The following is a 25195-nucleotide window of genomic DNA, read 5'->3' on the forward strand; positions in this document are numbered from 1 at the left end:
AGAAATGCTTGACTTTCTTGGAGATAGAGAAGATGAGTTTGCCCAGACACCAGATGGTCAATTACCTTCACTGCACAAACAAGTTGGAAAATGTTCACATATTCTTACTTTAAGAAAAAAGTAGATATAAAATGTGAATTTATAGTACAGATCAATGTGAGATTATTAACTATGTATATTTGCTACTTGAGAACTAGATAGTACATAAATTTAAAGAGCTAACTTCTTGTTGACTATCAGAAATGTAGATTAAATAATGCAGAAATGATAACATAGTCAATGGGAACATATGATTTAAAAAATTTAATAGATGCACTTTCTAAAAGAACCTCATCAGTATATATACATATACCAGTTAGCTGTACTTGCTTATAGGGAAAGATACAATCTTCTTGACTTTAATTATAAATAAAAAATTTATTTAAAGCTTCTCTTGTTATTCAAATAGAAAAAGCTTTTTTAAACTACTATTAAAAAGAAGAAAGTGAGGTGATTCATCTTTTCATCTTTTTGACAATAATCTTCTCTTCCTCCAACAGTGTCATCTTTGAAAGTCAAGGTAATTCCTTTCAAATAAGGCTTTTAATAAATTATAAATATGTAGCAGGTCCTTGTCCATCTTCTTCCTAATTATTTAATGCACTGTTGCACAGCGACAATTTTCTTTTCCTGCTTCTTCCTTGTTGGAAGTCTGAGAGTCTGAAATCTGCATTGGCTTATTTGTACTTGGGAATTTCTCTGGTACCAAGGGTGTAAATATCCATTGTAGAAATCAGTAGCTGTTAGTGTTTTCTTGAGCATCACTGATTGAACACCAATCCAGCCATCCTAAAGGGCAAAAGACAAATAGTGAGTAGGCAGTGGTGGCAAAACTGGTGCTAAATTTTTGCTTATAAAACTTTTATCGTGAAAACAAATAAATCAACAAATCTTTACTAAATGCCTAGCTGCAAATAGCACTGTACTAAGTAACATAAGATTCTTTGACTCTCAAAGTTTATTACCATGGAATGATAACAAACGACAGACCTGTACAAACCTAATGAAACATAAAGAGAGCAGGACAAAAAGGTATGTTAAATTTGCATATGCTTTACAATTTTCTGAGTATGTCCATGTATCTTATTGTGACTAGTCATTAAAATATAACTGCCCAAAAAGGTAGGCAGATCCAATATCATCCCCAGAGAAAACCAATTTCAGAAGAGAAAACAGATGCCCAGAGAGGTGAGTGATTTGTCTGAGGTACGCAAGCGGTAGGACTCAAATGCACATGGTCAGACACCCGCGCTGCTTCTGTGACAGCAAACTGCAGACATATACAGACCCACACAAGGACAGCAAACGTCCAAACAAGGACAGCAAACATGCACCCAACACTGTGCCAGAATGAGCTGAAGAAAGATGAAGAGAAGTTGATGTAGGAGTTCTGCATCTACAGTCTGCATAGGTCAGATCACTCTAACACATTTCAAACACCACCTCTTGAGCATGAAACATCGCATACAAGCACCACATGAAGGAAAATACCCAGGAAATGGGAGAAACGTGGAAGTCTTCTCCCACCGTCTCATTAAACAATAATGGTTCCAAAGTTATTTTAGTTAAGAAATTGCCTCTTTAACCCCTGGTGAACAGTAAGAGCAAGGATGCCTGCACTGTAATAGTTCAGCTAAATAATTCAATATGGCTATTTTTTGTGACAGTCATATCAAGACGACATAGTAACACGAGCTTATTAGTTAAACTGGATGACTGCAAATATGTAAGTTTCTTTAAGCCCTAAAGTGACTGAACTTTCTTCCACTGTTTGAGTAATAATAATGCCTTGGCAAAACTTCATCACTTTCAAAAAATTATACTAGAGATTCTACTATTTCTTAAGAGAATGAAACTTTCCACTGGTTCAATCTGATGGGCAGTTGAATGAACTCCTAACTAAGCAAGCAAATGATACAAACCATAAACTCAGTAGATCAAGTATGATAATTTACATAGATGGCCTTTATTATGTTGAGGTACTTGCCCTCTATTCCCATTTTGCTGAGAGTTTTTATCATGAATGGATGTTGAACTTTGTCAAATGCTTTTTCAGCATCTATGGAGATGATCATGTGGTTTTTGTCTTTCTTTTTGTTGATGTGGTGGATGATATTGATGGACTTTCGAATGTTGTGCCATCCTTGCATCCCTGGGATGAATCCCACTTGGTCATGGTGTACGATGGTTTTGATGTATTTTTGAATTCGGTTTGCTAAAATTTTGTTGAGTATTTTTGCGTCTACGTTCATCAGGGATATTGGTCTATAGTTTTCTTTTTTGGTGGTGTCTTTGCCTGGTTTTGGTATTAGGGTGATGTTAGCTTCATAGAATGAGTTTGGGAGTATCCCCTCCTCTTCTATTTCTTGGAAAACTTTAAGGAGAATGGGTATTATGTCTTCCCTGTATGTCTGATAAAATTCCGAGGTAAATCCATCTGGCCCGGGGGTTTTGTTCTTTGGTAGTTTTTTGATTACCGCTTCAATTTCGTTGCTGGTAATTGGTCTGTTTAGATTTTCTGTTTCTTTTTGGGTCAGTCTTGGAAGGTTGTATTTTTCTAGGAAGTTGTCCATTTCTCCTAGGTTTCCCAGCTTGTTAGCATATAGGTTTTCATAGTAGTCTCTAATAATTCTTTGTATTTCTGCGGGATCTGTTGTGATTTTTCCTTTCTCATTTCTGATACTGTTGATTTGTGTTGACTCTCTTTTCCTCTTAATAAGTCTGGCTAGAGGCTTATCTATTTTGTTTATTTTCTCGAAGAACCAGCTCTTGGTTTCATTGATTTTTGCTATTGTTTTATTCTTCTCAATTTTATTTATTTCTTCTCTGATCTTTATTATGTCCCTCCTTCTGCTGACCTTAGGCCTCATTTGTTCTTCTTTTTCCCATTTCGATAGTTGTGACATTAGACCGTTCATTTGGGATTGCTCTTCCTCTTTTAAATATGCTTGGATTGCTATATACTTTCCTCTTAAGACTGCTTTTGCTGCGTCCCACAGAAGTTGGGGCTTAGTGTTGTTGTTGTCATTTGTTTCCATATATTGCTGGATCTCCATTTTGATTTGGTCATTGATCCATTGATTATTTAGGAGCGTGTTGTTTAGCCTCCATGTGTTTGTGAGCCTTTTTGCTTTCTTTGAACAGTTTATTTCTAGTTTAATGCCTTTGTGGTCTGAAAAGTTGGTTGGTAGGATTTCAATCTTTTGGAATTTACTGAGGCTCTTTTTGTGTCCTAGTATGTGGTCTATTCTGGAGAATGTTCCATGTGCACTTGAGAAGAACGTGTATCCTGTTGCTTTTGGATGTAGAGTTCTGTAGATGTCTATTAGGTCCATCTGTTCTAGTGTGTTGTTCAGTGCCTCTGTGTCCTTACTTATTTTCTGTCTGGTGGATCTGTCCTTTGGAGTGAGTGGTGTGTTGAAGTCTCCTAGAATGAATGCGTTGCATTCTATTTCCTCCTTTAGTTCTGTTAATATTTGTTTCAGGTATGTTGGTGCTCCTGTATTGGGTGCATATATATTTATAATGGTTATATCCTCTTGATGGACTGAGCCCTTTATCATTATGTAATGTCCTTCTTTGTCTTTTGTTACTTTCTTTATTTTGAAGTCTGTTTTGTCTGATACCAGAATTGCAACACCTGCTTTCTTCTCTCTGTTGTTTGCTTGAAATATCTTTTTCCATCCCTTGACTTTAAGTCTGTGCGCGTCTTTGGGTTTGAGGTGAGTCTCTTGTAAGCAGCATATGGATGGATCTTGCTTTTTTATCCATTCTATTACTCTGTGTCTTTTGATTGGTGCATTCAGTCCATTTACATTTAGGGTGATTATTGAAAGGTATGAATTTATTGCCATTGCAGGCTTTAAGTTTGTGGTTACCAAAGGTTTAGGGTTAGCTTCTTTACTGTCTTACTGTCTAACTTAACTCGCTTGTTGAGCTATTATAAACACAATCTGATGATTCTTTATTTCTCTCCCTTCTTATTCCTCCTCCTCCCTTCTTCATATGTTGGGTGTTTTGTTGTGTGCTCTTTTTAGGAGTGCTCCCATCTAGAGCAGTCCCTGTAGGATGCCCTGTAGAGGTGGTTTGTGGGAGGCAAATTCCCTCAACTTTTGCTTGTCTGGGAATTGTTTAATCCCTCCTTCATATTTAAATGATATTCGTGCTGGATACAGTAGTCTTGGTTCGAGGCCCTTCTGTTTCATTGCATTAAGTATATCATGCCATTCTCTTCTGGCCTGTAGGGTTTCTGTTGAGAAGTCTGATGATAGCCTGATGGGTTTTCCTTTGTAGGTAACCTTTTTTTTCTCTCTGGCTGCTTGTAATACTTTGTCCTTGTCTTTGATCTTTGCCATTTTAATTATTATGTGTCTTGGTGTTGCCCTCCTTGGATCCCTTGTCATGGGAGTTCTGTGTACCTCTGTGGTCTGAGAGGCCATTTCTTCCCCTAGTTTGGGGAAATTTTCAGCAATTATTTCTTCAAAGACATTTTCTATCCCCTTTTCTCTCTCTACTTCTTCTGGAATGCCTATGATTCTTATATTATTTCTTTTATATTGATCACTCAGCTCTCTTAAAATTCTTTCATTCCTGGAGATCCTTTTATCTCTCTCTGCATCAGCTTCTCTGCGTTCCTGTTCTCTGTTTTCTAGTCCATTAATGGTCTCTTGCATCTCGTCCATTCTGTTTTGAAGTCCTTCCAGAGCTTGTTTTATTTCTGAATTCTCCTTCCTTAGTTCTTGCATATTTCTCTGCAAGTCCATCAGCATGGTTATGACTTTTGTTTTGAATTCTTTTTCAGGTAGACTGGCTAAATCTATCTCCCCAGATTCCTTCTCAGGGGAAGATGTAGCAGATGCCGAAGCTGTCTGGGTTAGTCTTGTCTGAATCATATTTTTTTGCCTTTTCATGTTGACAGGTGCTATTGACTGTCAGCTGGGAGGGCCAAAATTTTCACTTACTACTGGCCTTTCTTTACTGGGGCAACTGCGACCCCTAGTGGCTTGTGTTGGGTAATTGCGTGTAGACTGGGTCTTTGTGTCTTGCCTGGCCGGGAAGGAGAAATTTCCCTTTCTGTGGGCGGAATTTGTCTCAGGCTTCTTCTCTGCTTTCGCAGCGCCCAGTGGGGTGATGGATGGGGGGGCTGCTTGACTGTTTGCCTCCGTGAGGGGTCTCAGAGCTGTTGCCCAGGGGGTTAGTGCACCCGGTTTTCCCTGTAATTTCCAGCTGCTGTACTGTGACCTGGGTTGTTTCCGTCAAGCTGTTAAGTCCCTGTCCCTTTAAGACTTTCAAAAAGCCCCCGCTTTTCTTTGTCACAGGGGCATCAGCTTCAGCACCCGCTCAGAGGTCTTACTCCCTGTACCCCCAGTATCCAGGGCCCCCTGGGCATATACTGTGTCTGCGCTCTGGCCCGGATGGCTGGGACTGGGTGTTCGGCAGTCCTGGGCTCCGTCTCCCTCCCGCTCTGCCTATTGTTCTCCCGCCGGGAGCTGGGGGGAGGGGCGCTCGGGTCCCGCCGGGCCGGGGCTTGTATCTTACCCCTTTCACCAGGCGCTGGGTTCTCGCTGGTGTAGCTGCAGTCTGGCCACTGTCCTGCGTCTTCTGGTCTCTCTTTTAGGGCTAGTTGTGTTTGTTGTATTTTCAAAAGTATATATGTTTTTGGGAGGAGATTCCCACTGTCCTACTCACGCCGCCATGTTGGCTCCGCTAAGTTGATAATTTAAAACTAAAGGAAAACATACCTTGCAACAAACCAACAGGCACTGGGATTGTCTGTGGTATATTACTGATCCTGGAATAACAGCCTGTCCTGTTAATTTTGCATCTGAAGAATGGGGGAGAGAAAAGGATACAGGAGAATAAATAAACATGCCACTTCATGGTGCTTTTTAAAAAACATCTTGGGAGGCAGTACTAATACTGGAGAGGACACATCTGCTGACTTTGTAATCTAAATATTACAATGGAGCCATGGTGCTTGTGTATATCTCAAACCCTAAGGGAAGCTGTTCGTACACATAAGAAGCTCTGAATCCTCACCCAGTCTCCCAGAGATCAGCCTAAAATGTTGAATATAGAAGTTTTGACCATTTGAGGGAAATAACTAGCTAGCAGCGGAGAAATACACAGGAGGCTTATGATCTAGGCTGGCTCTTCCATCCATGAACAAACAGGTCCTGATTCCTAGAGTCCTGGGGACTCCGACTCTTCCTGAGCTAGACCAGCTCCCTCTGCAGCTCACACTCTCTTCAGTCCACCACATGGGGACGGCATTGATGGGCCTTAGAACAGACCTGTGTCATGAAATGCTACACCCTGAACTAAGATTCTCCCTGAGCTGTCCAGAGATTTTATTAACATATTCACCAGAATGAAATTAACCAAGTCATCTTGCACTCCCTGAAAACCTTAATATAGGAAATCTCATGATGACTAAATGAAAAAATACAAGGGAATGGATACTGCAAGGAGTAAGACAATAAATGAATGTAAAGTATCATTACTGAACTGAAAAAGAATAAAAATCCTATTCTTAGTAAATGTGACCTATGGAAAAACAGGCACATTTTCAAATAGACTACAGTGGAAACATTCTCCATGTCAGCTATTCAAAAGTACCAGTGAGGACTGAACTATCAACTTCTACCAAATCCAGAAGTTTCATGGTATTATCCATCCAGAGTGTCTGCAACGGAATCTGCAAATAAAATTAAAGAAGGTATGATAAAGGAGGCTACATGAACCCCAAACCCTTTTCAACTGCTATTTTGTGTTAATCTGGTCTGACTTTTCTCCCAGTTACAGAGGAATTGGGAACTTGGTCTCTAAATCTGAAGGAAAAGAACACAGATGTGACCCTCCACGTTAGCTTCTCAGATTTGTAAGATCTTAAATACTATGTGAAAATCAATGTGCTTCTACCTTTATTAATATTCCTAATTTAAAATAGGTTTATTATAAAAATTGCATTACAGCAATTATGTTAAATACTGTTTAAATAAAATACTCTGTACTCCCATCTGCTGAAGTAACCACTGTTAACAGTCTGTATTTTTTCCTACAAATATTATTACTACAAAAATCTAGAACACGCTGTTTTACAAGAAACTTTTTTGGCCTAGCCATAAAGCATGGACTGCATTCACCAGTGCACACTTACTTATTTCACTTTTTATCTGCTGCACAGTGTTCCATTTTATGACTGCCCCATAATGTATGCAACCAATAACTTTATGGACATTTCAGTTTTTTTCAATTTCTTGCTACTAGAAATAGCAATTTCTTACAGTTAAAAAAGTTGTGAGTTGTGGTAGTAAAGAGCCTGGTAGCTATATCTCTGGGGACTTTTATATTTCTGGAGAATAACTGTTTTTTTAAGGGGACTACTTGAATTAAAAAGCATCAGCATTTTATTGCTAACCTGCCTTGACAAGGAAAAAAAAAAAAGATAATCTATTGCTGTTTACTATATTGGTGAGGCTGAAGAGCTTTCCTTATCTTTATTTGTACATTTTATTTATTTCTCTGAAAACTGCTTATTTACGCCCTTTGCTCATTTAAAGAAAAAAAAAAACCAAGTTCATCTTTTTTGCTAATTTGCAAAAGCCTTTCATACTTTTAGGAAATTAGCCCCTTAACTCTCATATAGGTTAAGGATATTTTTCCCCGTGTGCTGACTTTTAGTCTTGGGTATAGCAATTTTTTCCACGTGTAACTGTTTTATTTTTATAAACTAATACTCACCAGCCTTTTCTCTCATGACTACAGTGGTTTATGCCATGTTTAAAGAGGCCAAGATTACTAGGTTTTATAAAATTATTCAACTGTGCTTTTTTCTAGTTCTTTGCAGTTTCATTTCTTTTTTAACATTTAAATTCTTGATCCATCTAGATTTTTTTTTGACTTTAAAAAGTATAATTTGAGGGTTCCCTCCGCAATGGCTAACCAGTTGTCCCAACCCTACTTACTGGATAATCCACCTCACCCTTCCCTGAAATGTGAAATGCCATCTTTACCACATTTTGATTTACTAATAAAAAATACAATTTTATTAGTAAATAAAAATCTGCTAATAAAAATAAGCATATACCAGGAAATAAGTTCTCTCAAATTTCTGAAGTAAACTTATTTTCAGACTATAGTTCAACCCTCTATTTCACAGATGAGGAAAGTGAGGCCCAGAGAAATGGAGCTATTTTTCCAAGTTTAGACACAGCAAGTTAGTGGTAGAGCCAAGCATCAGTCTCCGTTTTCTCACTCTTAACTCAGTGCTCTTTATATGACATCCCCTAAAATGGACACTTAATTTTCAGAAGAGCTAGGTTATTTCAAAGATTTGAACTTTAAATCAAAGAAAGAAATTTGAAGAAAAGTTCATAGCTGTTTGTAACTTAAATATGTCATATTTTGGTACAATATCCTTTTCTACAATTTGTTTTTTTTTTCACCTGCTTCTAATAAAAGTTATGAAGCAATTCTTAAGTGTGTAACTTTTTTCTTTCAGAGAACTCAAAATACTTTAGAAACATGCTTGCTGACTAAAAAAAGATTTATATTTACTAAATTATGAATATGCTAGGTATACAATCAGAATACAGAGTTCTTGTTCTTGAGGAGGGTAAAGCTCATCTTCACCATATCATCAGAGCACTGGAGAAAGGAAAGGGATGCTGAGAATGTAGTCACTTCAGTGTCCACCATCATTACTACTGAAACCATATGTTTGCATGGATTTACATCACAGAATTTTCCTCCTTTGACCTTGACAGTTGTGGACATGGTCATTAACCTCATTTTAGAAGTAAAAAAGCAGAAGTTCAGAGAAGATAAATGTCTTGCTCTTGGTTAGTTAGTAAATGGCAAATCTAGGAATCAAATCTCACCTTCTGGCTCTAAGTACTCATTCTATTATAGCACAAGCTTTTCTCAGTGGAAAGGTGCACTGCAGGAGAATCATTATGTAGTAATGTAATTCTAATTTAAGTTCTTGAGGAATTGTCAAACTCTTTTCCACTGCAGCTGCACGTTTACATTCCCAACAATGTATGAGGGTTCCAAATTTCTCCACGTTTGTCAACACTTGTTATTGTCCGTTTTTTTAATTGTAGCAATCCTAGTGGGTGTCAAGTAGTATCTCAGTAGAGTTTTGACTTGCATTTCCAAAATAACTAATGAAGTTGACCATCTTTTCATGTGCTTAGTAGCCATTTATATATGTTCTTGGAAGAAATGTCTATTCTGATCCTTTGTCCATTTTCTAATCATGAAATTTGTCTTTTTGCTAGAGTTGTAAGAGTTCTTTATGTATTCTGGATACGAGACCTTTATCAGATAAATGATTTGCAAATATTTTCTTACATTCTGTAAGTTGTTTTTTCATTTTCTCAATAGGGTCCTTCAAAGCCTGACAGTTTCTAATCTTGAAGTCCATTTTCTCTTATTTTTACTTTGGTTGGTTAGGCTTCGGGCATCATATCTTAAAACCATTGCCCAATTCCAGGTCATGCAGATTTACCCGTTTTCTTTCGAGTGTTTTTATAGTTTCAGTTCTCACATTTAGTTCTCTGGTCTGTTTCTAGTTCATTTTTGTATGTGGTGTGAGGTAGGGATCCACACTGTCCTGATCCCTGTAGCTTTGTAATAAGTTTTGAAATCAGGAAAAGTATGAGTCCTCCAACTTTGTCCTTCTTTTTCAAAAGTTTTGGCTAGTCTGGGTCTTTTGGAATTCCATATGAATTTTAGGATCAACTTGTCAATTTCTGCAGAGAAGTCAAATGGGATTTTTATAGGAATTGTACTCAATTAATTTGGGGGACAGTGCTATCTTAACAATGTTAAATCTTCAATCCATGAACACAGAGGTTTTTCCATTTATGTAGGTCTTCTTTACTGCTTATTAGCCCCAAAAGTTTATTTTGGGATTATGATTTTCTATTAATAAGATCATGTCATCTGCAAATAGAGAGAGTTTTATTTCTCCCCTTCCAATCTGGATCCCTGTTTCTTTTTCTTGTCTAATTCCCCTGGCTATAACCTTCAGTAAAAGGTTGAATGAAAGTAGAGTTCTATCAACAATACTTCAATTAAGGGAAAAAAGTAGTGAGAGTGAACACCTTTGTCTTGTTCCTGACCTTAGGGGGAAAGCTTTCAGTGTTTCACCATTAAATATGATGTTAGCAGTAGGCTTTTTGTAGAAGTTCTTTATCAGGTTGAGGAAGTTCCCTTACCTTCTTAGCTTATAATTGAACATTTTTATCATGAAAGGGCATTGAATGTTGTCAAATGCTTTTTCTGTACCTTCTGAGATTATGTGGCTTTGTTCTTATTCTATTAATGCGGTATATTACATGGATTGATTTTTTATGTTGAATCAACCTTGCATTCCTCAGATAAATCCCACTTGGTCATGTTCGATAATCCTTTTTTATATGTTGTTTGATTCAGTTGGCTATTTCCATTGAAGATTTTGGCCTCTATATTCATAAGGGATATTGACTTGTATTTTTTTTTCTTTCTTGTGAAGTCTTTACCTTTAGCCTAGCTTGGATTTTGTACTAGCTGTTCCCTCTGCCTGGAATACTCTTTTCCTGATCTTGGCATGACTGACTCCTTATTGTCAGATCTAAGCTTAAATGTCAGTTCAGAGAGGAATTCCCCCTTTAACCAATCTAAAATAATCTCCAGTTAGTCTATCACATTATCCTATTTTAATTTTCATCAAAAAACTTTGCACATTATCTGATATTTTCTTATTTATTTGTTTCTGTCTTCCCACATCATCTGTATCTCTATCTAGTACCTAGAACAATGCCTGACACATAATAGGCTTTCAAGAAATACTTTGTTAATGAATGAATGAATGAATAATACCATATATCATTTAATGAGTATCTGCTCTGTCCTAGACACTGTATTAGATGCTTTATATACTTTATATCAGCCCTAATTTTCAGATGAACAAATTAAAGTTCAGAGGTTAAATAATTTCCCAAGTCTACAACATTAGAAATTAGCAGAGACAAGATGGAACCTGGCTCTGTCTGGCTCTAAAGTCTTAGTTCTTTTCCCTATGCTATTCTGCTGTAGTGGGAAAAGTACAGGGTTTGATCTCATACAGATCAGGTTCAAAACCTGACTCTCACTAAGTAGCCATATGATCTTAAGCAACATTCAATAACCAACCACTCACTGAGTATCTACTTTAAGCCTCAATTTCACCAACTTAAAGTGGGATAATACCCATAAGATGAGGCCGTGATCCTTACTGAAAAACTTGGCATACTACAGATATTCAATGGCAATTCTCCATTTTACCCAACATTAATGAGAGAGGTGGTCCATTAAAAATCCCACATTTGGTAGGTCCAGAGACTAAACAACATAAGAAGCTACCAAAAGAAAGGAAAGAAATCCAAAATTTCTGTCAAAGAACTGAGAATTTAACTCAGCTGTTTTTTTTTTTCTTGAGAGGGCATCTCTCCTATTTATTGATCAAATGGTTGTTAACAACAATAAAATTCTGTACAGGGGACTCAATGCACAATCATTAATCAACCCCAAGCCTAGTTCTCAACAGTCTCCAATCTTCTGAAGCATAATGAACAAGTTCTTACATGGTGAACAAATTCTTACATAGTGAATAAGTTCTTACATGGTGAACAGTGCAAGGGCAGTCATCACAGAAACTTTTGGTTTTGATTACGCATTATGAACTATAAACAATCAGGTCAAATATGAATATTCGTTTGATTTTTATACTTGATTTATATGTGAATCCCATATTTCTCCCTTATTATTATTGTTATTATTATCATTATTTTTAATAAAATGCTGAAATGGTAGGTAGATGCAAGATAAAGGTAGAAAACATATTAACTCAGCTATTTTAAGAAGTGGTTGCAACTTCATTTGTGTCCCACATGTAGAAATCAAGGATTTAAAAATTCAATTGTAAAAAATTGGCCAGCAGCAGAAAGACATACTAGAAAAAAATAATGGATAAGAAGTTAGAAGATTTAGATTAATTATGTAGTTCACTAGGCATTCCAAAGTTAGCCACTTCATTTTCATTCTCCTCACCTATGAAATGGGATAAGTAAACTGGTTATGGGAACCTGCAAAACATATATTTGAAAGTGCTTTATGAATTTTAAAGCCCCCTATAAAAAATGTTTAAAGAATATTTTAAAAAATAAATTTCAGATACACAAAAGAATTAAAAGCCGGGATTCAAACATATTTGTACACCAATTTGCACAGCAACATCATTCACAATAGACAAAAGATGGAAACCCAAATGTCCATTGAGGGATGTATAGATAAACAAAATGGGTACATATACACATGGAATATTATTCAAACTTAAAAAGGAATGACATTCTGGTACATGGTACAACATGGACGAACCTTAAAAACATTATGCTAAGTGAGGTAAGTCAGACACCAAAGAACAAATGTTGTATGATTCTACTTATATGAGGTACCCAGAATAGGGAAACTCACAGAGACAGACGTAGAATAGTGGTTATCAGGGACTGTGGGAATGGGGGAACTGAGGAGTTAGTGTTTAACGGGCATAAAGTTTCCATTTGGGATGATGAAAAAGTTCTGGAGATGGGTTGGAGTGATGGTTGCAGCAAAATGTCAATGTACTTAATGTGACTAAACTATATTCTTAAAAATGGTTAAGCTAGATGGGTGAAATAGGTAGAGGGGGAGAAAATTGGTGAGATGTTTGATATCTTGAACTGGTTGATGGTTACATGAGTTCATATGCAGGTCAAAATTCATTGGGCTGCCCATTAAGATTTGTGCCTTTTATTGTATGTACCTCAGTTTAAAAATGTATATATAAATGGTTAAAATGGTTAATTTAATGTTATGTTTATTTTACCATATTTTAAACAAGTTAAAACAAATGAACCTCAGGATTCTTAGGCTTAGTTGATGAGATTAATTCCTACAAAACAATAGCATTTCCAACTTACTATATTTCCAATGGCACGATAAAGTCTGAGTATTTGCTCTGAAGTTTGTTCCTCCCATTTTATACAGCTGGTACAAGCAGAAATCTTAGGGGCTACAAAATAAAGCCAATAGCAAGAATATCAGGTTCAATGTCCATGAATTAATAACTATTGATGCTGAAATGATAGGAAGAAGAGAATTAATTACATTATTTTCTCAACTTTGAATATGTTTGAAATTTTCCATAAGATAAAGTAAAAATAAATAAATAAATAAAATAAATGCTAGAAGAAAACAGGTGAATTTCTTTATAACCCAGAAGTAGAAAAGCCCTTCTAACAATGACTCAAAATCCAGAAGCAATTAGAAAATAATAAGAATGACTACATAAAAATCATGCAACGCATGAAAATCCATCAACATCATCCACCACATCAACAGAAAGAAGGGCAAAAACCACATGATCATCTCCATAGATACTGAAAAAGCATTCGACAAAATTCAACATCCATTCATGATTAAAAACTCTCAACAAAATGGGTATAGAGGGCAAGTACCTCAACTTAATAAAGGCCATATATGAAAAAACCCACAGCCAACATTATACTTAACAGCAAGAAGCTGAAAGCTTTTCCTTTAAGATTGGGAACAAGACAAGGATGCCCACTCTCCCCACTTCTAGTCAACATAGTTCTGGAGGTCCTCGCCATGACAATCAGACAACACAAAGAAATAAAAGGCATCCAGATTGGCAAGGAAGAAGTCAAACTGTCCATGTTTGCAGATGACACGACATTGTACATAAAAAACCCTAAAGAATCCACTCCAAAACTACTAGATCTAATACCCGAATTCAGCAAAGTTGCAGGAAACAAAACTAATACACAGAAATCTGTTACATTCTTATACACTAATGATGAACTAGCAGAAAGAGAAATCAGGAAAACAATTCCATCACAATTGCATCAAAAAGAATAAAATACCTAGGAAAAAACCTAACCAAGGAAGTGAAAGACCTATACCCTGAAAACTACAAATCACTTTCAAGAGAAATTAAAGAGGACACTAATAAATGGAAATTCATCCCATGCTCTTGGTTAGGAAGAATTAATATCGTCAAAATGGCCATCCTGCCTAAAGCAATCTACAAATTCAAAGCAATCCCTATCAAAATGCCTACAGCATTCTTCAATGAACTAGAGCAAATAGTTCTAAAATTCATATGGAACCAAAAAAGACCCCAAATAGCCAAAGCAATCCTGAGAAGGAAGAATAAAGCAGGGGGAATTAAACTTCTTGACTTCAAGCCCTACTACAAAGCCACAGTAATCAAGAAAATTTGGTACTGGCACAAGAACAGACCCATAGACCAGTGGAACAGAACAGAGAGCCCAGATATAAACCAAAGCATATATGGTCAATTAATATACGATAAAGAAGTCATGGACATACAATGGAAAAATGATAGCCTCTTCAACAGCTGGTGTTGGCAAAACTGAACAGCTACATGTAAGAGAATGAAACTGGATTACTGTCTAACCCCATACACAAAAGTAAACTCGAAATGGATCAAAGACCTGAATATAAGTCATGAAACCATAAAACTCTTAAGAAAAAAATATAGGCAAAAATCTCTTGGACATAAACATGAGCCATTTCTTCATGAACATATCTCTCAGGGCAAGGGAAACAAAAGCAAAAATGAACAAGTGGGACTATATCAAGCTGAAAAGCTTCTGTACAGCAAAGGACACCATCAGTAGAACAAAGAGACATCCTACAGTATGGGAGAATATATTCATAAATGACATATCCAATAAGGGGTTGACATCCAAATTATACAAAGAGCTCACACACCTCAACAAACAAAAAGCAAATAATTCAATTAAAAAATGGGCAGAGGAGCTGAACAGACACTTCTCCAAAGAAGAAATTCAGATGGCCAACAGACACATGAAAAGATGCTCCACATCGCTAATCATCAGAGAAATGCAAATTAAAACCACAATGAGATATCACCTCACACCAGTAAGGATGGCCACCAGCCAAAATACAAACAACAACAAATGTTGGCGAGGTTGTGGAGAAAGGGGAACCCTCCTACACTGCTGGTGGGAATGTAAATTAGTTCAACCATTGTGGAAAGCAGTATGGAGGTTCCTCAGAATGCTCAAAATAGAAATACCATTTGACCCAGGAATTCCTCTCCTCGGAATTTACCCTAAGAATGCAGGAGCCCAGTTTCAAAAAGACAGATGCACCCCTATGTTTATCGCAGCACTTTTTACAATAGCCAAGAAATGGAAACAACCTAAGTGTCTATCAGTAGATGAATGGATAAAGAAGATGTGGTACATATACTCAATGGAATATTGTTCAGCCATAAGAAGAAAACAAATCCTACCATTTGCAACAACATGGATGGAGCTACAGGGTATTATGCTCAGTGAAATAAGCCATGCGGAAAAAGACAAGTACCAAGTGATTTCACTCATATGTGGAGTATAAGAACCAAGAAGAAACTGAAGGAACAAAACAGCAGCAGACTCACAGAACCCACAAATGGAGTAACAGTTATCAAAGGGAAAGGGACTGGGGAGGATGGGTGGGAAGGGAGGGATAAGAGGGGGAAAAGGGAGCATTATGATTAGCACACATAATGTAACAGAGGGGGGACACGGGAAAGGCAGTGTATACAGAGAAGACAAGTGATGATTCTAAGGCATCTTACTATGCTGATGGGCAGTGACTGTAATGGGCTATGTCGGGGGGACTTGGTGATAGGGGGAGTCTAGTAATCATAATGTTGTTCAATTGTACATTAACGATACCAAAAAAAAAAAATGCAAGGCAAAAAGAAACTTTATAAATGAAGTAAGAAAACAATAGCTTAAAGTATTTATAATTGTATCAGTATTTATTTATATAGATAATACTTTATTAATAATCATTTATTTTTATATATAATATAAATGTTCATATAAAATTTTTTTATTTATCAAATATATAGCTATGTAATATAATAATATTAATATAGTATTATATCTAAGAATACTCTAATATATAGATTTATTTATCCCCATTATATAAAGTACTCCTAAAAACTGAGAAAAAGACCAAAAATCTTCAGAAAAATGAGCAAAAAATATAATAGAAGCTTCCCAGGAAAAAGAAAGGCAAATAGTCCTTAAACATATGAAAAGATCCTCAATCACACTCACAGAAGTAATGCAAATTAAAACTACTCCAACATGTAATTTCTTATCTATTGGATTAGGAAGTAACATATGCATGAAGTTATTAAATAATGGCATTACTTGAAATAGCAAAGACTGGAAACAGACCAAATGTCCATCAATAGAGGATCTGCTGAATAAATTATGATATATTGATTCAAGTGAGAGCTAAGCCATAAAAAAGAACAAGGAAAATCTCTTCCTAGTGATAGGAAATGATCTCCAGGATACACTGTTAAATGAAAAAGAAAGGTACAGAAGAATGTATATTTTATGACACCTTTTGTGGAAGAAAAAAGAAAAAATCAATTAAAAAATGTGGATTTTTGCTTATTTTGATAAAAGGAATTAACAAAGAAGGCTAGATCGGGAACTAATAAAAATAGTTACTTACAGTGGTGGGGGGAGATGATTGGAGGAGATAAGGATGGAAGTGAGATTTCTCTGAGTACACTTTTTCAAAGAGTTTTAACTTTTGAATTATAAAAATGTTTTATATATTCAAAAAATAAAATTTAATCATGAGGGACAAATCAGCTCTGGAAATACTCTTAGCAGGATATATTCTAAAGATTAAAAAAAAACTGCATAGAAACCTTAAATCTTACTAATAGTTTTAATGCATGTAATTTTGAAATTATTTAATGCTTAGCAATTAAGTAAATAGGTTATTCATTTTTTTAAAAAGATATTCAGTGTAAGAGGAAATATAAGAAAAACCCTATAATTTAAAATGTGAATCAATAACAATATGAACTCAAATATTACTTAAAAATATAATGTCTAGCCTTGCCCAATGATACCTTATCTTGGAACACAATATTTATGAGATTATAATATTCACTAAAATGAACAAGGGAAAGATGGCTGGTTCCAACGTGGGACAAAGAGCCTCGGACATCTTATAATCAAAGGCAGGGAAACACTCAAAAACTAGTTTGGAACAGGGGGGTATGAAAAAGACACACAGGAGCCAATTTTAAGGGTCTCCCACTGGCCAAATTTGGGACAACTTGAGCAGCCCAAAGACTTATAAATGTAATTAACTGTAAAACACAATATATGAAAATCACAAATCACATGATAAAAAACTCATTTACCACCATAACTGAAGGTAATTATGGCACTAAATCCTTAGTCTAAAAACTAGTAGAGAAAGAATTATGCATTGATCCTGCCATTTTATGAGGAACTAAAATTCATCCCCAGTTAATGAGGAAGGAAAAGCTCTCCTTTACAGAACAATGCCAACTACTAAATGTAAAAGGAACTGGAAAATCACGAGTTTGCAATCCCTAATGAAATAATTCATTCAGGGAAGGAGCATCAATCCATGTTAAAATTATCATGTGAAAGGTTGTTAGGGAACAGGGTATTCGTATGGTGCCAAAGTAATACCCCACAGATCACCTGCCTATTGCAGAGGGAGAAACACATCTTTACACTGGGAAGATCTGGTTGGTGATCACCAACCCACCCAGGGACCAACTTAGCTTCACAAGCCTTGGCGCGAGCTGGTATTGTGGCTTATGCTGTGACATCTGAAGGCTGGAGGGGACAGAGGTACAGTTCTCTGAGTGTAACCTTTCAAATGGTTTTAACTTTTGAATCATGTAAATGTTTTACATATTCAAGAAATAAAATTAAATCAAAACAGAACTATAAAGAAAACCTTACAGTTAAAAACAATCTGGAACAGAATACCATCTATGAAATACTCTTTCCAAAATTTAAAGCCCAAATCTAATCAAGCCTTTAGACCTTCCAATTTACAGGACACATAAGGGCTAGAAAAACAAGTTAAATAACACTGGAAGGAGAGAGACAACTGGCCTTGTCTCTTCTAAAGGTCAATGACATGAAAGGAAAAAATAATGCAAGAATTACTCTAGATTAAGAGACTAAAGAGACATAATAACAATTACAATTAGATCCTGATTTGAAAAAATATACAGCTATAAAATATGTTTTCAGACATCTAAGAAAATATATGAACTGGATATTAGATGTTATTAGGGAACTGTTCATCTTTCTTAAGAGATTTGTGCTGAAGTATTTAGGGATGAAAGGTCATGGTGCATACTTCCAAATGGTTAAGCAGAAATTTAAAAATAACTACTTAATAAATACACATACATAGAAAGAGAGGAAATATGGCCAAACGTTAATAATCACTGACTCTGAGTTAACCAGGTACTCACTATCTTTTAACTTACTTCTGCTTTGGTACTTTTCAATACAAAGAGTAGGAAAAAAATTTCCAATCTTTTAAGCGGATACATGTTAAAAGGGAGAGGGAGACCGTACCAACCATTCTTTGGAATAGAAGTGGGCCCTCAATCCTTAGGGAAAATTAAAGGAAATGTGCAAGTGAAGAAGTCAGAGTGTTCAGATGCTATGAGGACAAACAAAACCATACAGAAGAGGTGAGAGTCTCTGTAGCCTTTACTCACCATGTGTCACCCCCTCAGTTGGCTGCTGCCTTCCATTGCTCAAACTTTCAGGCAAATTTTTCAAAACTGAAATAAGCTAAAAAAAGGGGGAGTGGTGAGTGGGGCGAAAGCAATATATTCAAGATGAAAAGAACAAAAGCAGAAATACTAACAATTCAATACCATAAAATTACCCATAGCTTTGAAAGAGCTGTGTGGCAGGGTAAGGCAGTAAACTGGCCTACGCAGTGAAGATAAGTGTCTACTCAATGGAGTTTCAGTAGAGATGCGGATCCTGTACGGTACAGGTCAGCGATTTGCTTCCAGAGAGCAGTGACCTTTGCCTGACTACGCAAACCTCAGTGTCAGGACAGGCTGTGCTCAGCTACCCACACTGTCACCCTGCAGGAGGGAAGGCAGTGGAGCCTCACAGAAAGAGAAGGCACTCTGAAGTTCGCACAACTCTGGGTTCAAATCCGAGTTCTACCGCCTACTAGCTGTGTCATTGTGGAAAAGCTATTTACGTGTCTGGGCTTCAGTGTCATTATCTGTAAGATAGTTGACAGCAATAGCTACCTCACAGGTTTGCTGGGAAGGTTAAAAAAAAAAGTCTACGGGGTATCTAGAATAGTCCTGGCCCCCAGACCAGTTGCTCAGTAAATAACAGCCACTATTATAATAGCATTTCCAAGAGGAATGCCTATATAGGAAGCACCATCTATACAATTGAAGAAAGTTTTCCTCTACAGAAAATAAACCAGCCCATATGAAAATCATCATGTTGGTCACTAAGCATTTACTCGGACCCTACTGTATGCAGATTCGATGAGCTATACAAAGCAAAGGAGTTCATTTATAGCTAGGGTGTCAGCAGAACTCCAGTGCACATGAATGCAACTGGCTGGAACTCAGGCACAGAAGTGGGAGGAATGCTGAGTCCCTCAGGAAGTGGCTGTTGGTCAGTTTAACAGGGACACAAGGTCTATGAGACTGAGGGTAAAACTGGGAAGAATCATCTAAATGCCTCCCTGGGAAACACAGTGGACATTATATGCCTTTATTCTCAAAGATTTACATAACATCACAAATGTCAACCTAATTTTTAGGAAGTTGGGGATAGAAATCACTTCTGTTTTAAAGCTTAAAATTACACATAAAATTGGCTTTTTTTCATCATAACCACTTAGGAAATCTACTAAACGAATAGAAGGCAGTAAGATACAGAACTGTACCATGTCGGCACCCAGTCTTGACAGCACTGCTTCCAATTCCTTTGTGGTGCTCTTGGGCGGCACAGGAACCGTTTCCTGTTTGAGAATTGGGCCTACATCAAACCTACCAAAAATCAAAAGCAAATAATAGCATGATTACTATTTCTTAAGCTCAATAATTTACATGAGTGTTTATTTAAACCCTGCGCATCGATTTGACTGTTCGCCATTGGCAAAGGAGAAATGTCATTTTGAAAGAAAGGAAAACAAAATCTGGCCTGTACTTAGATTTTCCTTTTTTTTTTTTCCTAAAGGAAAAAAGTATAAAGTTGCACGTCAGGGGTTTAAACACAATTACAAATAATTCTACCATTAATAATAAGTAGTATGAAAACATCTCTATTTGCATAATAAAAGAATAGAGCAAAGAATTTATTTTCCAAGGAAGTAAATTAGGAAACTCATAATTTCTTTCTATATTTCTTTTTTCAAAGGACAAGAGGTTTACGTGGATTATAATCATTGGTGACTTAAGTAGGTGCAAATGATTTTGCATTCCCACAAGCTTTATATTTTACATCAATATATTTACATTGGTAAATACTGGCCTTCAGCTTTTATTAGAACTGTGCTTTATTTTAAATATTTAACTTTCTGGTTATAATTGTATTTTTAACATGAGCTATAATCAAATGCTTATTATGAAAAATTACATTCATAAAAACAAGTGAACAGTCTAATGAACCCCCATGTATGTATCACCCAGATCTTAGAATTATCAAAGTTTTGCCACTTTTGTTTCATCTGCCCCTCCCTCTTTTTTTATGAAATAAGTTAAAACAAATCCCAGATCTTGAGTTGTTCTTGTTAACTTGTGAATTATTTTTTTCTATGGGGACATTAGGTGATAACAGAGATCCATCTTTCATTTACACAGTGTCTTTTATAGAAATCTAGTTGTTAATAATATATTTCAATTAACAAGTTAAAAATTTCACAAGGACATTGAAGAGACACTGCAGACTACCAAAAACACATATGGTTTATGTTAGCATCTGGGAAAAATCAAAGGGAAAGCCCTCTGGAGTTAGAGACATCAGTGAGCACCATCACTTGCCCTACCAAGCAGACTTTTGATTACATATATTTAAAAATCACAAACAGTCTCAAAAAATTGCCATACCTTTTAGGTCTAATTTGCATAATTGTTACTCCAGTAACTCTGTCTCCGTGAAGCACAGTGTGGATTATAGGGGCTGGACCCCGCCACCTCGGGAGGCAGCTGGGATGGACATTCAATATGCCGCTGAGGTGAGAAGGCAGAAGTTAGTACGCAAGCAGGCTTTACCATTTAGTTACTCCCTCCTAAACTAATATGTAACTTTTCAGCATTAAATGTTCCCAGAAATTTTGAAAAGCTAACAGTTAAATCTAGTCTTATACCACCTGAAAAAGGTAAGTTTACTCTCTTACCCTAAGACACCAATGAAACTCAGTTAAAAACAACTATTCACTGTCCAAAGATGTTCTGCAACAATTCATAATGTCTGGAAGTTTTTAAGTAAAAACAAAAAATGCATTTTTTTACTATGTGAGAAAAAACACTTGAACCCTATTGGGTGTCTCGTGGACAATGTGAATGATATTTACAGTGTGTTTCCATCATCACCCTCACTTCACTTAGTCTGCATATAGAATTCCTAAATGCTTCCTGAATTCCCATCAGATGATCTAGTCACCTTTGCTGTTTTTCCCAACACACCTATCACCCACAGATGAGTAATTTTAATAATTTACTAAGCTGTCATTAGTTGACTGATGTCTCCATTAGCACGAGTATGCCCTTGACCGTTTGTGTAGATGAGAGTCTTATTTCTAACTTCCCCTATTCACCGTAGTCTCATTCATCCAACAAATATTTGCTAAGCACAATCCATGTGGTGGCACAATTCTAAGGGCGGGGGTACAGGCAACATAAAAAAATTCTGCCTTCATGGAGCTTACGTGCAAAGAGTGGGAATAAGCAATAAAAAGCAAAATGTGTAAAAAGTTTGTCAGATGGTGCTAAGGGCTATAAGAAAAATAAAGCAGAGAAGGAGCTGGGAATATTGGTGAGAGATTACAACTTTCAACAGTGGTCAGAGAAGGTTTAACCAATGGAAGACACTTGAGGAAAGACAGGAGGTAAGGGAATAAGCTATGCAGATACAGTCCAGACAGAAGGAACAGTAAGTGTGAAGGTGCTGAGGAAGGTAAATGCTCTGCATGTTCAAGGCCCAGCAGGAAGGCCATGGTGGCTAGAGTGGAGGGAGCCTGAGGAATAGTGTCAAGAGATTGAGTCAGAGAGCTGGCAGGGGATCAAACCAAGCAGGCAGGTCTTCACAGGCCAATATAAGGACTTTGACTTTTATTCTGGGTGAGAGGGAAAACCACCAGAGAAGCAGAAGCAGTGACATGATCATTAATCTTATGCTTTAAAAGGATCACTTTGGCTGCTGGGCTGGTAAAAGACTGAGAAGGCCAAGGACAGAAATAGACAACAGTGAGGAGGCAACTGCCGTGTGACAGGCATGAGTGGAGGCAGGGGAAGTGATGGGAGACAGTCAGATTCTACCCTGATTTTGAAGGCAGAGCCAGTAGGATTTCATGATGGGCTGGATGTGTGTGAGATGAGGAATCAAGAATAACTCCAAGGGTTTGGGTATGAACCACCTGACTCAGATGCAGGTTTGGGGTGAAAGTTCAGGAATAGTGGTTTTGGACATCTTAAATAAAGAAGGCAGAGCTGTAGAGGAGGCAGTGGGTATCAGGGGCTTGGAGTTCAGGCAGAGATCTGAACTGGAGGACAAATCTGGGAGTTATGAGCACACACATGGAATTTAAATGAGGGTGGATGAAAGTCCATACATGGTGATAAAGAGCATCATATTTACAATTTGTGCCCTAATAAAATTTTTTATTTTAAGAGAAAATACTGAAGAAAGCAGAATTAGAGTTCAAGTTATTGCTCGTGAGATATCAGGCTTGTTAGATATAGAGACCAAGGTCTCTTTTTTGTATTTGTCATTAAATAAAACTTACTAGGGAAATTTAAGAATAAGAGCCTCACTCAGAAGTCGGCCAAATGAAGCTACCACTCCAACATCATATTCTCCAGCTCCCACATCCGGCCACTCATACACTGGAAGCTGAGCCTGGACAGCATATTGCTTCACCGGCAGTCCTTTTGGTGATGGGGAAGGCACTGTGACCACTTCCAATTTTTCAATTAACCTTTCCCCTTTGTTTTCCCTAAGTTGGAAAGATGGGAAATAAAATGTGAGTGTTAAGACAATGACTACAAACTTAACTACTTCACAAACGTCTATGGTATTTTTATGATTAAATTAATGAAGCATTTAAAGGTAAATGATTAAAACTAGTACAACTGAGAGACTGGGTTTTTACTTTTTATTTTATTTAAATTATCTTAAATTTAAATAGCCATGTGTGGCTAGTGGCTACTGTTTGGACATCACAGTTCTGTAAGCTTCCTGACACATTACACAATTCAGATATTATATATAATGCTCTGCATTTTGTTTTTCCTCCCAACAACATCACATATGCTATTATGTGAGTCTTTTTAAAAAATGGGTTAAATATACATTTGCTTGTGTATGCACTGAGCATTTCTAGAATGAGAAACTGAAAACAGCAGATGTCTCTGAAGTGAGGAACTGGCAACCGGGAGACAATGGTAGAAGAACTGACTTTTCACTGTATAGCCTTTGAATCTTCTGAATTTTGTATCATAACCATGTGTTTTTCAAACAATAAATACTTTTCAAAACAAAAATACATGCCCTGGGCGTCATTCCATGGCAGCACCTGTAGAGCTGCCTCCTTCTTACCTGCTGCATAGTATTCCAGTGCCCAGGGGCTGTTCATTTATTTAGCAGGTATCACATCCTGTGCTGACGAGTTATGAGGAGTATATAGGAGGAATCCCTAATGAGAAAGTGCAGGAGTACTGGAGCTGCCAAGTGAAGCATCAGCAGAAGGGGCAGGACACACACATGGAAGGCACTGGAGGCAACAAGGGGAGGAGTAGATTATGGAGGGTGGGTGCAGGTAGAGGTGAAGGGTATGCGTACAGAGGGGAGTGTGGTGGGAGGAATGTGATACAGGTCAGTAGGGGAGGCCGCTGTGAGGTGTTTGTAGGGAAAACTCGATGGATTGTTACGATAAAAATGAGTGTGGCACAGTGCATCAGGAAAAAACGGAGTAGGGAAATAAATCACAGAGCTGGGGGGAAAGAAGGCAGAGCAGTGTATTTGGGTAGAGCCACCACATACCATGGACTTTCAGGAGAGGCTGGATCTCAAATACCTTTTTTTTCCAGTAAACAAGATTCGTTGTATTTTAGAAATATTAAGTGTACTAAAACTCTTAGGTAAGGGTTCCAATTTATAAATTTATTCACTTGGAACTAGTTCGTTTTGCACTGTCCTCATTTCAGCCCCGGAAAATTGGGTACCTTCATATACAGGGAGGAGACGGGAGCAAAGAGAGACATGGGTGTGCAAAGGGATGCATGTGCCTGGTAAGAAGCCCAAAGGATTGAAGGGTACAAATCGGATGAATAGAAGACCGTAGAAGGAAGTGGAAAGGGGAGGCCTATGAAGCCAGACCCCGTTTTAGTCCCAACCAGCTCATCTGACGACCTTGGCAATCGCTTAACCTCCCTGAGTCCCAGTACCCTTACACGCAAAATGACCAAGGGGATGGTGGCACTAGACTAACGTGATGTATACAAAGCGACTAGCGCGGGCTTGGCACGCCGGGCGCAGGCAGCGCTGGGAGAACCGACAGGCAGGGTCCGGAGCGGGGGTGTAGCCGGAACAGGACGGGCGGGTGCGGCGCACCTTCCCGGCGCCCGGGGACGCCGGGGTCTGGGCCCACACCACGCCGGTGACGCCGATTTCCAGACGAGGAGTCCAAAATCCTCGGGACCGGCCGCAGAGGCTCGGCATCAGCGCCTTCAGCAGCTGGGCTCCCCAACCCCCGGTCCCGGTACCTGGCGGCGTGCAGAGCCCGCAGCGCCTCGCAGGCGAACTGGTCTGTGCCGAAGAAAAGCACTCGCCAGGGTGGCTTCTCGCGGATTCCGGCGCCGCCGTCGTCCTCCCCACCAGGGAACCCCGCGAAGCCAGCCACCCCGCGGCCCCGGGACCTCGGCCTGCAGCCGGCGCCGCCACCCGCTGCCCGGGATCCCCAGCAGCGGCGGACTAGCACCCACATAGCCTCCGAGGGCTGCCTACTCTGCGCAGGC

General features: G+C 37.8%; 1 protein-coding gene across 1 annotated transcript; it reads right to left on the reverse strand.

The window, feature by feature from the left end:
* Positions 1-288: 288 nt before the first annotated feature.
* Positions 289-25195, reverse strand: MTFMT (mitochondrial methionyl-tRNA formyltransferase). Its single transcript, XM_036932335.2, has 9 exons — positions 24944-25195; positions 22966-23175; positions 21068-21190; positions 19906-20008; positions 18695-18770; positions 13026-13117; positions 6658-6736; positions 5781-5863; positions 289-828 (listed from the first exon to the last, which is right to left on the reverse strand). The coding sequence occupies exons 1-9, from the start codon at positions 25162-25164 to the stop codon at positions 631-633; spliced, it is 1185 nt and encodes a 394-aa protein (XP_036788230.2). The 5' UTR covers positions 25165-25195; the 3' UTR covers positions 289-630.

This window comes from Manis pentadactyla, chromosome 11 (assembly GCF_030020395.1).
Source record: "Manis pentadactyla isolate mManPen7 chromosome 11, mManPen7.hap1, whole genome shotgun sequence".
NCBI lineage: Eukaryota > Metazoa > Chordata > Mammalia > Pholidota > Manidae > Manis > Manis pentadactyla.